General features: G+C 37.2%; 1 protein-coding gene across 4 annotated transcripts in view; it reads left to right on the top strand.

The window, feature by feature from the left end:
• The window catches only part of TNS3 (tensin 3), a 424,477-nt gene that overhangs the window by 328,361 nt on the left and 79,848 nt on the right, over positions 1–16,268 (top strand). For all 4 annotated transcript variants that reach the window (XM_036738320.1, XM_036738321.1, XM_036738322.1 and 1 more), the window contains 3 exons: positions 3,555–3,718; positions 6,317–6,443; positions 6,547–6,630. In XM_036738320.1, the coding sequence (XP_036594215.1) occupies positions 3,555–3,718; positions 6,317–6,443; positions 6,547–6,630 (375 nt within the window). The remainder of the gene's footprint in view (positions 1–3,554; positions 3,719–6,316; positions 6,444–6,546; positions 6,631–16,268) is intronic.

Below are 16,268 nucleotides of genomic sequence, written 5' to 3'. Positions count from 1 at the left end.
TACCCCACAGGAAAGAAGGAGGAAGGAGATAAAAAAAAAGGGGGACGATAGAAGGGAGGGCAGATAGGGGAAGGAGGTAATCAAAAACAAACACTTTTGGAAAGGGACAGGGTCAAGGGAGGAAATTGGATCAAGGGGGATAGGATAGGAAGGAACAAAATATAGTTAGTCTTTCACAACATGAGTGTTGCGGAAGGGTTTTGCACAATGATACACATGTGACCTATGTTGAATTGCTTGCCTTCTTAGGGAAGTTGGGTGGGGAGGGAAGAGGGGAGAGAATTTGGAACTCCAAGTTTTAAAAGCAGATGTTCAAAAAAAAGGGGAGTGGGGTGACAGAAGGGAGGGTTGACTGGGGAATGGGGCAATCAGAATATATGCCATCTTGGAGTGGGGAGGAGGGTAGGAATGGGGAGAAAATCTGCAATTCAAACTCTTGTGAAAAGCAACGCTGAAAACTAAAAATGTTAAATAAATAAATAATGATTTAAAAAAAAAGGAATATTTTCCTTTGAGTTAAATAAGCATTCTTGCCTATTAAAATGTTATAGGAAAAAAACGTAAAACATGTCATGATTAATGAGTTGCATCCTCATGTGAAATAGCTTAAGCATCCTTTTTAAGGACACTGGGAATATCTACTACATACAACTTTTTTTTTTTTACAAATATAATAAATATTAGATGGTAGTAATAATATTGCTCTGTGTCTCCTTCTGAACTTTCTTTTGCTTTCTTCTCTGTTTCATTGGCATTCTTTCTTTTTGGCATCACTCCCAATTGCTACTATTCCCCCCAACCCCCATGCCAAAAGAAACAACACAAAAAAACAAAGACCTTTTTCCTAAGGTATAGTCAAGCAAAGCAAATCTACACATTCACCATGCCTGAAAAAATGTATGTCTCATTCTATACCTTTATGCCATGAGATGAGAAGCACCTCCATCTTCTGGAGTCATGTGATTGATTAATCATTGCAAAGTTCTTAAATCTTTCAAAGATATATCACTTTCCAGTGGTATAATCATTGTATACATGGTCACGTGGTTCACTTTACTCCTTGATGCATCAGTTCATATAAATCTTCCTAAGTTTCTTTGTGGCATGACGATATAATATTACATTCATATACCATGTTTTGTTCATTTTTCCACAATCTGTGGGGACCCTTTTGTTTCCATATCTTCATTGCCATAACAAAAAAAGTGCTGCTATAAATATTTTTGTATACTCCTTTTCCTTTCGAAGCTCTTTCTCACCTTGCCTCATACCTCTGATGACATATAGATCTTTGGATTTGTTTGGTCTGATTAGCCTGTCTATATTTTCTTCCATGGTTTAGTGCAGTTCTTTCTCTGCTGCCTTCATTCTCTGCCTTATTTCCTCTCAGGTCTCCTGTTTTAGCCCCTTACTTCCAGAAGGACTCAAGGATATGGTGCCATGCTTTTTGCCAACAAACAAACAAACAGAAAAGCAACACAGGAAAACCTTTAAGAAGAATTCCATTGTTCCTCCACACCCTCATTCCCACCCCTTTCTATTTAGAGAAATCTCTGCCTTCTTTATTTGTGTTCATGTTATCTTAACTTTAGAATGTAAACTTCTGCCTTCCACCCTGTGCTCTGGGATAATCACTTTCCACCTAGGTACTGCTTAGCTCATTGTCCATGCATTTTGCCATTTTGCAAGTTTCACTTGTTGAAGATGTCCTAAACTTTGATGAAAACAACTCTTTAGAATATAGGAGATAAAATCCAGGTTTTGTGCATCAGGCCACGGTTTATTTAAGATATTTCCAAATATGGTCTTACCATAAGTTTTAGCAGTTATAATACCACTTAAAAATATTTAGAGAAGCCAAAATAGTAAGGGAAGGAGATCATTCAAGCTGTTTGATTATTTCAGTAATTAAAACTTAAGTAGGTATTATTTTAACAGAATGTGACAACTGTGGTTAAGTCATAAGGTCAAAAGCCTGAAAAAGAATATTTGTCCCAAGCCTCCTAGTTATTTTGAGATATATTGTGCTTTAGTCAAAGGAGCCCTCCATTCAACTCCCCACATCCATAGTTTCTTACTAGGTAGGTATAATCAAGTCACTGATCACCCCTCTCAGTTTCTTTATTTGTAAATTAGACATACTGCTTGCCACTAGTGTGCTCCACTGGCAATCTGGAATAAGAGTAGCTAGGTTTGAATCCTGGTGCTGCTATTTGCTCCCTGTGTGATATCTCCACAGCCTTGTTTAGTATCATTTTCTTTCTCTATGCAGTGAAGGTTTATTTTTTATTATCTGACTTTTCCTTCTAATGGTAAGTCTCTGAGCCTGTAACCTAGCTTTCAACATCTGTCATGGGGAAATTGTCTTTATAAGCCACAAGCTACTATATTATTATTTATTCTTATTATTATTCTTATTCTTACATAGCTAATAGTTAGCATTTACATAGTCCTTTAGTGTTTGCAAAACCCTTTACAAATATTATTTTTACAAATATTCATTTGATCCTCACAACAACTCTTTGAGGTAAGTAGTATTATTATCCCCCTTTTATAAGTGAGGAAACCAAAGCCGACAGCGGTTAAATGACTCACCCAAAGTCACAATGCTGGATTTGAATTCAGGTCTTTTTGACTCTGGGTTCAGTGTTCAATCCATTGTGCGTGCTCTGCTTACTGCTTTCTCCTCTAAAAATAACCTTTATGATTTCTAAGAATTCTAGTCCTGGTTGTAGGGCGTAGCAGGGTGCTGTGTGTGGAACATTTCCTCAGTTAACTTTTTGATCGATGCGTGATAATTTTATATGACAATTCTACCAAGATGAAATATGCGAGATGTCCAGTAAATATTTCCATTGATTGATACTTGTTTACTTTGCTGTCACAAAACATGTAGGCCTACTTTTGCATGTATCTCTATACTCATTCACTTCTTTTTAAAAAATTATTTTTTATTTTATGGAATAAAACAAGCGTTTCCATAACTTAGCATAATAAAAAAGATGATTGCATACAAAACTGGAAATCTATTATGTACAACTTGCTATTCATTTAAATATAAGATAAAATTATAATGCAAATTTTTCCCCTTTTTTCTTTCTTCCCCACATCCCCCTCCGAAGAGATGGCTACCATTAGACACAAACTGGTGTGTGTGTGTGTGTGTGTGTGTGTGGGGATGTGTGTGTATATATACATACATATATATAATTATTCTATATATATATATATATTTCTATTTATCAGTTCTTTCTCTGGATGCAGATAGCATCTTCATATGTTCTTTATAGTTAATTTGGGTATTTATAATAATCATTTCTAAAAATGATGGGACCATGATCTCAAGTAAGCTGTTAGACTAAATTACTTTATAAAATTTATTCAATATGAATGCTACAATTTTGTACAACTAATTTTGCAAAGAAATGAAATAGTCAATTTCAGAAATTTTTTCAACTAGAGGATTTTTAGGGGAAAATACTTAAGTAAAGACTAAACTAAATTGATACATTTATTTCGTATTCATGTTCTCTCCCATAACATATGTTCTGTAGGAGATGATTCATCTGGAGGGAGAATCAGGAAATTAAGCCTTGGCCAGTATGACAACGACAGTCCTGGGCAGCCTTCATTTACTGGATGTGGATGGGTAAAAGCTACTAATATGGATACAGTACCAACTCTGGGATCCTTCATTACTTCAGGGGAAACCAAAGAGGTAGATATAACTTGGTATTTTTATTACACCTTTCCTCAAGAGACTTCAAAGCACTTTAGAAACACCTAATCCAGTTCAATTTCATTCACATGCAGACCTAGAATTCTGGATTTAAAAAGATTTAATTTTCACCCTATGTTTATGTCCTTGAAAGTTTAACTCTAGTATTCTTTTTTTGATATCTTCACTTTTGAACTTTAAATATGCTTGTCTACATTTCTGAAAAATCTATCATTTTATAGAAGTTCTCTATCATTTTCTAAACTATCTTTTCTCTGACATTTTCAGGTTTTTTTGAAAGAACTAATTTACAGTTTACTTTCCATCCTGATTTGTTCTCTGAGGTTTTTTTTGTTTTGTTTTGTTTTATTGATCTTCTAACACTCACTGGAGATGATTGTGGATGTTCTATTATGTTTTTTTTCAGGTATCTGCTTGTTATCTTGTTTGAGTATACTTCTGGGTTTTTTTGTGTTACCTTCCTTTATCCCGTAGTATTTATTCGTTATATTGGCAAATCTTTCTGTTGTTCAGAAGTTTTTTGTATACCTTCCTTTATTCCATAGTATTTATTCACTATATTGGCAAATCTTTCTGTTGTTCAGAAGTTTTTTGTATTACCTTCCTTTTTTCCATAGTATTTATTCATTGTATTGGCAAATATTTCTGTTGTTCAGACGGTTTTTTTTAAGGCTCTCTGCTGATTTTTCTGCAAGGATTTCCTTGTGATAAATTTTCTATCTCCTTTTGTTGTTACTGAGTTTATTGGGTACATTTCTTACCATTTTTGAAGTGATAGAGGATCTGCTTTTAGAGATGACTTCTCATTCAGCCAACTTACCACATAGCTCTCTCGCAATCTCAAACATGGGGAATGGGAAAAGGATTTATGTATTGGGAAGGGAAGAGGAGAGGAATAAGCATTTATATAGCACCTGCTATAGACCAGGCACTTTGCTAAACACTTCTATGTATTGCTTATTCGATCCTCACAACAACCCTGAGAGGTGATACAGTTATCTCCATTTTACAGGTAAGTAAACTGAGGCAGACAGAAGTTAAGTGATTTGCCCAGAGTCACACAATTAGTAATTGCTGAGAAAGGATTTGAACTCAGTTTTCCTGACTCCAGTCCAGGTACTCTAGCCACTGTACTACCCAGCTTCCTGTAGTCTTGTCAAAGATATGTCTGTGCCTGATGTGACATTGTCATGACCTCTCAGCCATTTTGCATCTTCTGTAGATGACGCCTTCAGGAGCTTACAGATTAGTCCAATATGCACATCTTTCCTCAGGGATATATGAACAATTCATGTGCTACCAACACCAATATGCTACCCAGCTGATGAGACTCTGAAAAGCTATTTTACTGTGCTTGGAAGAAGAATTTACTCAAATCTCTTATACTTCCTTCAGAAACAGACGGCTCAATTACTATATCATAATGAAATGGGCTTCTATCTAATTGTGATAATTCTTTTATACTAGGCCAAGAGTGGGGAGCCTTCGGCCTCGAGGCCACATGTGGCCCCCTAGGTCCTCAAGTGCAGCCCTTTGACTGAATCCAAACCTCACAGAACAAATCCCCTTAATAACAGGATTTGTTCTATAGAACTTGAACTCAGTCAAAAGGCTGCATCCAAGGACCTAGAAGGCCACGTTGGCCTCAAGGTCAAAGGTTTCCTGCCCCTGTACTAGGTCAATAGGTTTCCTCCTTTTTTCTCTATCACTATTTCCTGTTCACTAAACCACTCAGACTGGGCCTGACTCATAACCCAAACACAAGGAAAGAGAAAACTGTTGTAGAGGAGGAGAGTTCATCACATTCTCTGTTCTCAGGAGATCTGCTCCATAGCCAGCCTTCATGTTCTTTGTTTTTCCTCCCTCCCCCCTTCAGTTCTGGAACCAGGAAGTGTGATCAAATCAACTTTGCTATCATTCCCCAAAGGGCTATGTCAGCCTACTTCCCCTAAGGCCCTACTCTCCATCCCAGTTGTCCTTCAGGACAAAGTGCCCCTCTGAGGCTATCGCTCCCTTTATTTATTGCTTCCTTCCTTAGAATGAAAGTTAATTGGGGGCAGAAGCTATCTTTGCTTTTTATATCTTTATCCCCAGCTCTTAGCACAATGCTAGGTAACTATCAGGACTTAATGAATGGTTTTTCATTTATTTATTTATTCACTTATATAGTAAGTACTTAATAAGTTCATTTTCATTTATTCATTTCCTTAACAACATGGGAAAAGAATTATGTTTCTCATCTCAGTTACATCTGTTCCTCTTGGAAAATAGCTGTAATTGAGATGAGAAATATAATTTCTCTTTCACCATAGTGAAGGGAGTGTATGTGCGTGTGTGTGTGTATACACACATACTTCATATGTGTATCTATATGTGAAGTTTTAATTTTCAGTTAATGAAAAAATAATATGAAGTACAGTAAAGTTAATTAGCTTCTAGAGTCATGAATCGAGAATTGGATTGTCATCCTTCTAATCTTCATCTGAATGTGGTCATCTATGTTAGAAGTAAGGAAGTTAATGCCTGCTGCTCATTAAATCCCATTTTATTTTTCTGCCTTTGTAAATCCTTTTGCAGACAACGGTAGCCAGTTATCCTCAAGAGCTTGATGTCGTTGATGGTAGAATATTTTCACCAACCAAAAATGGGAATGAATCAGTCCCGCCCACTCCAGCTTTTCCTGTGACACCAGAGACGCCATATGGTAAGGAAACCTGTAGTAACAATCACATGGCCTTGGACACATTGATTTTTCCACTTTTGATAAGCAGAATTATAAAAGACATTTATTGTTCTTTCTCTTTCAGTGAAAACTCCTTCACATTATCCTCAGATCAGTCCATCAGAGCAACTCATGAGCGGCCCAACCAATTTGTACAAAACAGGCCATGGTAAGAACTTTAGTTATTCTTTAAAATGTGTTGGTTTGTCTTAGGCGACAGAAGGGGTGTGATGGTACATGCCTATAATCCCTGCTAAGTAGCCTGAGGCTGGTGGATTGCTTGAGCCTCAGGAGTTCTGAGACTGCAGTCAAACTAAAGTCTATCAGGTGTTTGTACTAAATCTTGCACCAATATGCTTGGTGCAAGGGCCTTTCCCCCTTCCTCCCTTATCCTCACCCAGGGTATCAACCAACCATGCTTAGAAATGGATCAGGTGAAAGCTCCCATGTAAAGGAACAGTGGGGTGCAGTCTAGAAGAGATTGCTTCACTTCCAGCCTGGAAGAATCAGTTTCTAAAAAAGAAACAAATAAAAAGAAGAATATTCTTTGTTGACCTTGAGTATTTTTGTTTCTAATGATTGTTTTAAGTTTAGATTGATATTTCTTTCCACTGTGTCTAGAAATTATTTGTTTCACTTTGAAATCAGATTTCTCAAGGCTTTCAGCTTTGAACAAATGTGGGATTTATAGAGTAATTATGCAAAAATCCTTACATCACAAAACAGTTGATGATTTGGTCATTTAGTTTTAAATTTTTTGTGGAATAGCAGTAATAATGAAGGTATTATAATGTATTGGGGGGGTAGTCGAAGATAAAAACACAAATTCTAGAGCTTAATAGACTGCTCTAAGAGATTTAATTTTTTTATCCAGCCTTTGTAAACTTTCTAGAAATTTCCCTTGACCTGTGACCACCAGTGTCTAAAGTTCAAAAATCTTGTTGTCTATTGATATCTTTCTGATTTTTTTCTTCTGTACTATATAAAACATTTTCCAGGTATCTCATGAAATATTAAATCTAAGATTATTCTCCTGTAGCTTATCCATTGTTTAACTTTTTGTGCACCAAAGCACTATGAAGTTGGAAGGTTAGAAGGCAAAATATTTAATTCTCTCCTTTTCAGGCAAGCTATGCACATGTGGCTCTTAAGCTTTGATTTAGTCAGGAATGTGTTTCTATGAATTCCAAACTAGGGAATGTGGACAATGCCTTTGTAACCTTCATATCAAATCTTCACAGTGGATCTTCAGAGTTTCATTATTTACTGTGATGTAGGCAAATTAAAAAAAATACCTTCTAATACCAGATATAAATCTTTTCTTCCCATTTACCTGTTATATCACTTGAGAACAGAAGTTAGAGACTCTTTTATTCCCCTTAGCAGTGTTAGAATAATAATGGGTATTTATTTGTTTTTCTCTTGAAAGAGAAGTCATATGGACGCTTAAAAATGGTAATTGCCAGTTATCCACCAAAATTTCTTTTGTGGTTTTGGCGCTATCAATTCCTCCATTTCTACATTGTGTATGGTAGCTGTAAAACAAGTATTTCATTTCCTAACTAAGGTTACTGAAATGGGGATGGGGAGGGTACAAGGAGTGTATGTTGATACAGACATGGATATATTAAATGATGCTCTATAAGCAAATTCATATAATATGTGTCTTATATCCCAAAATATTTTAACCTGGGGTACATAACAGCTGTCTTTTTAACACATGAAGGGGTAACATGTAGAAAAGTGGGCAGACTTACTAGGACAGAATGTGGACATACTATAAGGAAGCAGATTTCAGTTCAACATAAGAACCTTCCAGTCAATACTTAGAGACATCCAGAAGTGAATAGTGGTTGTCTAGAATATGAAATGATTTTCACGGCACTGAAACTATTCATTCTGAAGCTGGACGAGCATTTGCCAGGATTGTTATAGAAAAAAAAACCTGACATAGGAGGTTGAATCATAAAATTCTATGATTCTGTGTTGCCGCCTGTGGTAACTTATTTTGAATGTCCTCAGTACTGAGAAATTTTTATATCCTTTGAGGGGAATTTTGGTTTTGAGGAACACTCCAAAGTTATTTGGAGCCATTCCTCTTGAAAAATGTGAGTGTTCAAGTTGAGTAGTAACATTTTTGAGTAAAAATCCAGGTGTTTTTATATTCATATATAATATATATATTTATATTAGAGTAAGACCAAGTTTATCATTTGACTAAAAAACTGAATCTGAAACTTTGGAAAAGAATAGTTATAAAGTGCTTAGCACAGTGCCTGGTAAATAGTAAGTGCTTAATAAATGCTTATGCCTGTCCTTTCTGCCCTCCTCCCAACCCTTACAGCAATGAAAGTCTTATTAGAATAAGCCTCCTCTCATGCTTTGACTACTTTGAAATAAAATACTCATTTGTAGTATTAAGCTCTAGTCTGCTTATTAAATAATCTTAAAAGTCCTACAGTGATACTTTATAGTGTGGAGAGGACTCTGGGTTTTCAAGAGCTATGCCAGAAAAGTGTAATATTTGATAGGTTTTTACCATATTGTAAAGGCTTGGAGTATAGAAGAAACTATAAATCTTAATAATAACAGAGAGCATTTGTATAGCATTCTAAGGTTTGCCAAATGCTCTACATAGATTATCTCTTTTTATTCTTTTTGTATGAAGATTTTTCACCCTCTCCTGCCCCCTCCCATATGGTAAAGAAGTTGCCACTTAGCCTAGATAAGTATGGATAGGCTTATCACCAGAAGGAAGGCCACAAGATGATACTGCCATGGCAGGCTGTGAAATGGAGAAAAATTTTAAATAGCCCTTGGTCCTACATGTCCTCTTTCCATATCTGAGGTGATGTTAGTGGAGTGGGGCGGAATTGGGGTTGGGAGAGGATTGGAATGGACTATCAAGCCACTGGGATATAGAAAGAAGAGCTGAAGTTATTGAGAAAGGTCACGAGTACATCATGGTAGGGGAGATTAGTACTGGGTTACAGGAATGGCCAACCATCATTGTGGCTTTAGGTTTCATGTTTTTCCATGTTCCAAAAATTATCACATCTTAAAAATCTCCCTTTCTCCTGCTAAAATTAGACAACCAGTTTTAAGGAATTAACTGTCTCCATACATCTGGCCTTGTTCCTTCTCATACCCCAGTCCTGGGGTTTGTGGTGATCAAATTGGCAATGGGAAGGATATGGGGAGGGAAAGGAGGATAATAGGGTCTGGTCTGCTGTGCTGTATACTTAGTTGCTTTTATGGGTGTTCCAGATGTGGTGGTGGAGAGAGGAGAAGGGTGAGGAAGAGTGTGGTGGACTCAGGGAAGCTGAAGTTTGGTCACTTCTTGATGGCAGGAAAAAAGAACTATGAGTTCCTAGAGCTCGTCATTCCATGTTTTGTTGTTTTTGTTTTTTTTTTTAAAAAGCTTGCAATCTGGTCTTTTCATTATCAAGTAGCTGCTGAAGTGAATAAAGGGAAGATAAAGAGGGGAGGGTTATTGGTTGTGGAGTTACTTCTGGCCAGATTAACAAAGGGCTTTTATTTGAGCCATCTCTGTCAATGCACATACCTATAGCTTAGTATACATAGAACCCATTCTCCTGACAGTCACTATAATGGAACTTTATTTAAAAAAAATAACTCATGTCACGTTTCCAGAAGTGAGTCTGATATATTGCTGAAAAAGCTTCCTTTCATCATTTATATTTCTTTGGAAAACATTTAAAAGTTTCAAATCCCAGTTATGAATTGCTTTGCTTCTCTTTTGATGAAGAGTTAGCGTCCCTTAGTAGATGGTAAGTCAGTCTTGGAGTCAGAAAGTCCTGGCTTGGTTCTTACCTTCACAAATAGCATATAACCGGCAACTCTTGTAGACTGAATTGCGAAACAACTGCCATTTTGAATTGATAGAGGAAATGTCTTCATTAGGAGTTGCTTATACCAATGAGATCTTACGTGCAGAGTAAAAAAATTATAGGAGAAAGTAAAAAGTATTTTGACTCATAAAATATCTTTCTTTACCATTTAATGTAGTAAAGTCTTATCAGCTCTTTCTTACTGTGCATCAACAGTAAATTGATTATTAGATTTGAAGTTTTTTTTTTATTAATTTGCAAATTGTGCCTCTTTAGGAAATCCAGCTCCCCTTCCTGAGATATTTTAATATTATTTTAAGTTGTTTTAGTTTTTGCTTAGCAAGACCAGGGGATCATATCATAAGAGATGAAGATAAGAAATTAGGTCCCAAGTTCCCAGTAGAGAAAGATTCAGGCAGCAACTTCCTGTTGGATAAGAAATGGGAGTTATTTTTGGTTTTAGATAAGCGTAAGTGATATCTGTTCAGATTGTACAATTTGTGAATTATGTGCGAGTCCCACGGCCTGCACAAAACAGTGTTTTATTCAGTCCTATTGTGCGGGGTTGGGGCGGGGAGTGTGCGTGGAGATTCCATTCTGGAGGGGGTGTAGTACATAGTTCTATAGTTTTTAAGGTTTACAAAACACTTTCCTCACAACAACCCCATGAAGTAGGCACTGTGAGCAGTACTATCCCCATTTTACAGATGAGGTTAAATGACTGAGATTCAGTCACAGTTCATGAATAGAACTAGAGCTCAGCTTTGTGGATGCCAAATCTAATGCTTTTTTCCATTAGTCTCTCCTGCTTCACAGTGGCCCCCATGCAGCTGTTTTATATGAATCACATGCCCATAATTTATTTCAGCTATTCAGACAATTATAAGGGAAATAATATCATACTTCAAGCTGTTTCTCTAATTAATTAATTAATTTGACTTTACTTATCTTTTTGAAAAATAAAAAAGCTCCAATATTTCTTTCCCTTTCTCTACTTAAATTAATTAATTTGACTTTACTTATCTTTTTGAAAAATAAAAAAGCTCCAATATTTCTTTCCCTTTCTCTACTTACGTGTATTTCTCTGGGTTGATATCTACATGTGCAAATAACAAAGAGATTTATTCAGTCTTGTAGGATTCAGGAAATAAGCCATGTGAACTGAATTAAAATATACCGCCATCACCTAAAAGAATTGCTATCATATTCTATCCAGATTTTCCTTTGTATTATTACTCTTTGTAACTTTTTTTCCTGTCTTCCAGTATGGTCGTGGCCTTAATAAACATATTTCTAATTTTCTGTATCAGCCTTCCAGTGTCACTATGCTAGGGTTTAAGTAAGAAAAGTATCTAATTCATGAATAGGTTGCCTCCCAAAATTATGCGTAAAAGTTAATAATTTGTAGTTCAGAACATGTTTACTCATGGAAAAATAGATCCCTCTGTGAAATCCAGTCGAGGACTGCCTTGAGGACCCCATCCCCTTCATTTCAATACCTACCTTTGCTCCCACTCCATGACTATATAGCTTTCTGTACTGTTTCCCAGAGCCCATTTCATTAGAATGTAGCTAAGTTATGACTACTATGGTAATAGCTTACACCTTTAGTAATATAGCGAAAAGATAATTGGATGTGAAGTCCTAAGATCTGGGTTTTGAATCTTAGCTCTAAGGCTTATTGTGTGACCATGGGCAAGCCACTTGACCTTTCTGAGCCTTAGTTTGCTCATCTGTAAAACTGGGCTGTAGCACTAGATAAACTTTTAATGATCCTTTCCTGTATTAAACCCTATGATCTTTTGTAGATGTTCCCAAGTGTCCCATTTGGCGACTTTTTGAATGATTCTTATTCTGATGCAGTTTGAGACTAGATAGCCATTAAATCAGTCAGTCACTTCTAATTGATTTTCTGATGCTTGCAGAGTTTCCAGCTGAATTTATTTTAGCCCATTAGCCATTGGAGGGAACATAGCCAACAGGTAGCTTACAGTCCTTGGGCATGGTCTCCAAGAGTCCAAGGTCATCTGTATTCCATACTGAGGTATCAAGAGTAAGAAAATAATGAAGGCTCTTGATTGCCTATTAAACAAAAAATCTCTAGTAGCTTGGGGACTGGCAGGTCAGACTTCTGATGCTTTACAATTTCTTAGTTCCCTATAAAAATAAGTATTTTTGATATTGAGATTGTTCAATAGCTCACTGACTACCACAATTCCCACTAGTCCTAATAAAAACTGTGAAGTAGGCAGAGTTTGCCTCTACCCAAATCCTTCTTCCATCACTTTCCTGGCTTTCCCACTTTTCCCTTCCCCAGACATCCCGGTGGCTTTATTCTACCTTCTAGCTATTCAAAGTTTCCACTCTTCCATTATCAACCAGTTGTACCTAGTGTTTGCCAGTGGTGCCAGATAGGAGACATTTGTTAAGGGCTTTGCTGTATACATTAAACATAAGATCCCAGTCATTGGCTTCAAAGAATTTACTGTCTAATAGGGGAGATAAGGAAGCTTGCAACTATATAAACTAGAATCTAAGTGAATTCAAGAGTTATGCAGGCATAGTACCATGAGAGTCTTGAGGGAAGAAAGCATATTTCTGCCTGAGTAGAGCAGGGAGGGAGGTGAGCAGCATTTGAGCTACGTATTCAGAGGTAGTATTGGATGGATAAAGGTGGAGTGGAGAGGGCAGGGCCTTCTAAGCAAGGCAGTAGGAAAGTATTTGGCTGCCCTAGAATCATCCAATTTTGCAAGACCATAGAGTAGATGCTGAGGAACTACTATGAGATGAGTATGGAAAAGTCTTGTGACATTGTAAAGGGGGCCTTGAACTTTATGGAATACTCCTCAATCTCCACTTCAAATCAATACTTCCCTTTCCCAATTGTTCAGCAGCTTTGAGCTACGTATTGATCAGGTTAAAGGCATTTAAGTTAAATAGTAGATCCTACAAATTTGAAGAACTTGTTAGAATGTGTAAGAAAAATATTTATGAGTAGAGATTCTTTAGGTACTGCTTATCTAACCTAATGGTACTCTTGGAATGGTATGCATGGAATTAGCATTGCTTTCTCATACCATATCCACCCCACACACATTTTTTGGATGCAGCTCTGCTCCCATCAAAACAGTTATTGCTTAGGGAGGGTGCCTGTGTTGGCATAACAATCGTCTTTTCAAAAGCAGTGATAACAAATCAAGGAATGTTGATTCATTTATTCAACCTGAGCGGTTATTGGCCAGTCAAGTGGTTTTTTTTTTCTTTGTGCCTCTCCTTATTAGGCAATCTGCTTAATTCAGTAAAACCTGCCTGCAGACAAACACTTCAGTGCCAAAGCTTAGAGAAGATGCACTTGCAAAATAAAACCCAGATTAACCTATTAACATCTGAACCTTTCATCCAACACCATTCAGATCTTGCTGTTGGCCTCATAACCTGTTATTTTACAGCAAGCCACAACCTTTTCAGAGAGACTAGTCAAAATTGCCATGTGGCTTGACAAATAAGGTCAAGTTCCTGTTCTCTTTTATTTTTATTTTTATACCTAACAAGAGTCTATCCAATAAAAGTTTTCTTCCAGTGACTCATCATAGTATACAGTTGACTCAAGCCTCTTAAAAATTAGGCCAGAAGAATATAAACTCCAGTTATTCCTAAGCAAGCTGGAAAAACTTTGAAAGGTTACCAGCTGGGGCTGGTCAGAGAAAACCAGCCCACCCAGGGTCTCTAAGAAAGAGGCCCCTCTCCAGAGAGTAGAACATAAGGTGATGATGGGTGAGGGTAAGGAAGGGAGAAGGAAATACATGGAAACTTTCTTCCCAGCTATGAAAGAAAAACACACTTGTAGTAGGGCAACGATGAAGTTACAGATTAGTCAGTTGGTCAGTAAGCATTTATTAAGCACTGACTATGGGCCGATCACTACACTAAATGCTGCTCTATTGAAGGACTGAAAAACAGAGCTAATTGCAAAACATGGTGGAAGAAGAAAGAAAAATAGGCGTTCCTAAGTGTTGGGCAAGTTTTTTTGTTTTATTTTGTTTTGAGGTTTGTTTTTGTTGATTCAATTGGGTTTTCCAGTTCATAGTGTTTGTTTAGAAGCATTAAGTATTTACCAGTGCATCCAAACCCATTTTCTTTTCTATCAGCCAAAAAAAATATGCAGAACATATGCATGATGTATCATAATGTATAAGCAGCAAGATTCTAAGTCCATATTTATGGACTTAGAGCTTTTTATCAATGGAAAGTAATGGTACAATGGAATGGACCCTGGCATGGGTGAGTGCAGATGTGGGTTTTAGTTCCTCTCCAGATCTGTCACTCATTACTAGTGTGTCTCTGAGCAGGTCACACTGTGGCCTCTCTGATTCCTCATCTATACCAAGAGGAGATTGAATGAGCTAATCTTTGAGACCCTTTTGACCCCTAAGATTATGTAACATTAATGCTTTCAAGCACAACCACCCATAAAACTGAGCAGGCTGGTAACCCTTCTTACTGTGGGCCATATTCTTCTGGCACACTTGTACTTTTTGTGCACAGAGGGAAACATTCTTACTGCTTGAGCTAAGTACCTCCAGGATCCGGTCAGGCAAGAACAGGAGGAGGCAACATTGTGAAATCTTCCAAGAGAAGCCGGGAGTTATATTAGGTTTTCTGTGATAGGTAAGGTAAAATCAGCTAATCCCTCTGCAAAATCAACGTCCCTGGCCGAGGTTGGTTTTAACTTAGGAAAGTACTACCTGTAACCAAACACCACAAGAAATGGAATAGTAGCTTACTCTGTTGAGCTTGTGTTCTTTAAGGAACCCTGTGTTGGCCTTAATTTGGAGTATAAAATTCTTACTTCTTTTGTCTTGAATTTTTGCTTTGACTCCGCAGGGCTTTCCTTTATCACTGTATACATGTTTTGCTTTGGGGCCAGAGAGATACATGTTAATTAATCATGTATTAAATTAGAAATTTAGTGAATATAGGATCTTTTAAATGCCCAGAGGTAGCAGCTAAGTGGCTTAGTGGATAGAAGGCTGGGCCCAGAGCCAGGAAGACCTGAGTTCAAATCCTGCTTCAGACACTTATTAGCTGTGTGATTCTGGGCAAATTAGTTTCTTCAACCATAAAATGGGCATAATTATAACATAAATATGACATAAATATCCAAGAATTGTTGTGAAGATCAAATGAGATGATATTTGCAAAATGCTTTGCATAATGCCTGGCACACAGTAGGTACTTTATCTTCCTTCCTTTCTTCCTCCTTTCCTCCTTCCTTCCCTCCCCCTTCCTCCTTCCTTGCTTCCTTCCCTCCCTCCCTTCTTCCCTCCCTTCATTCTCTTCTACTCCTTTCCCTCCCTTCTTCCATATTACTTCCTTCCCTCCTTTGTTACCTCCTTCACTCCCTTCCTCCCTCTCTCCCCTTTTCCCCATTCTCTTTATCCTTGCTTCTGTACCTACTTGGCCTGCCTGCCTTTAAGTCTAAACTAATTTAGGAGAATTGAAAGGAAATTAGAAAAATCCCTAGTATACAATGCTGCACTTTTATTTATTTATTTTTATCAACAGCTCTTTCTCGCTTTTGGGTACACATATAAACTGAACAAGGTTGACATTTTCTATTTATTTCATATAATTTGTTATCTAGGTCTAGTTTAAAGACCCATGATGATCCAGTATATATAGAACACTCTCCTGGAATCCCATTACTCTGGATCCTTCTCTGATCTCTTCCTCGTATATTGGAGGATGGAGAATCAACCTGGCACAAGTTGATGTTGAAAAGGCCCGTATGTTTTAGGTGAATGGGAAGCACCCCCAGTGTGACTTACTTAGCACAGATTTACTCTGAGTGAATGGTGTGATGTGAGTACTACAAAGGCTTTGATAGACTTGGTCCGTGTTTGTAGAATACTCCTGATATTCTAGTCACGGTGCTCTGGCAATGTTTGGAATGTTG

Source organism: Trichosurus vulpecula, chromosome 9, assembly GCF_011100635.1.
Source record: "Trichosurus vulpecula isolate mTriVul1 chromosome 9, mTriVul1.pri, whole genome shotgun sequence".
NCBI classification, from domain to species: Eukaryota; Metazoa; Chordata; class Mammalia; order Diprotodontia; family Phalangeridae; genus Trichosurus; species Trichosurus vulpecula.
Note: the sequence above shows the minus strand (reverse complement) of the source record. Positions and strands in the feature narration are given on the sequence as shown.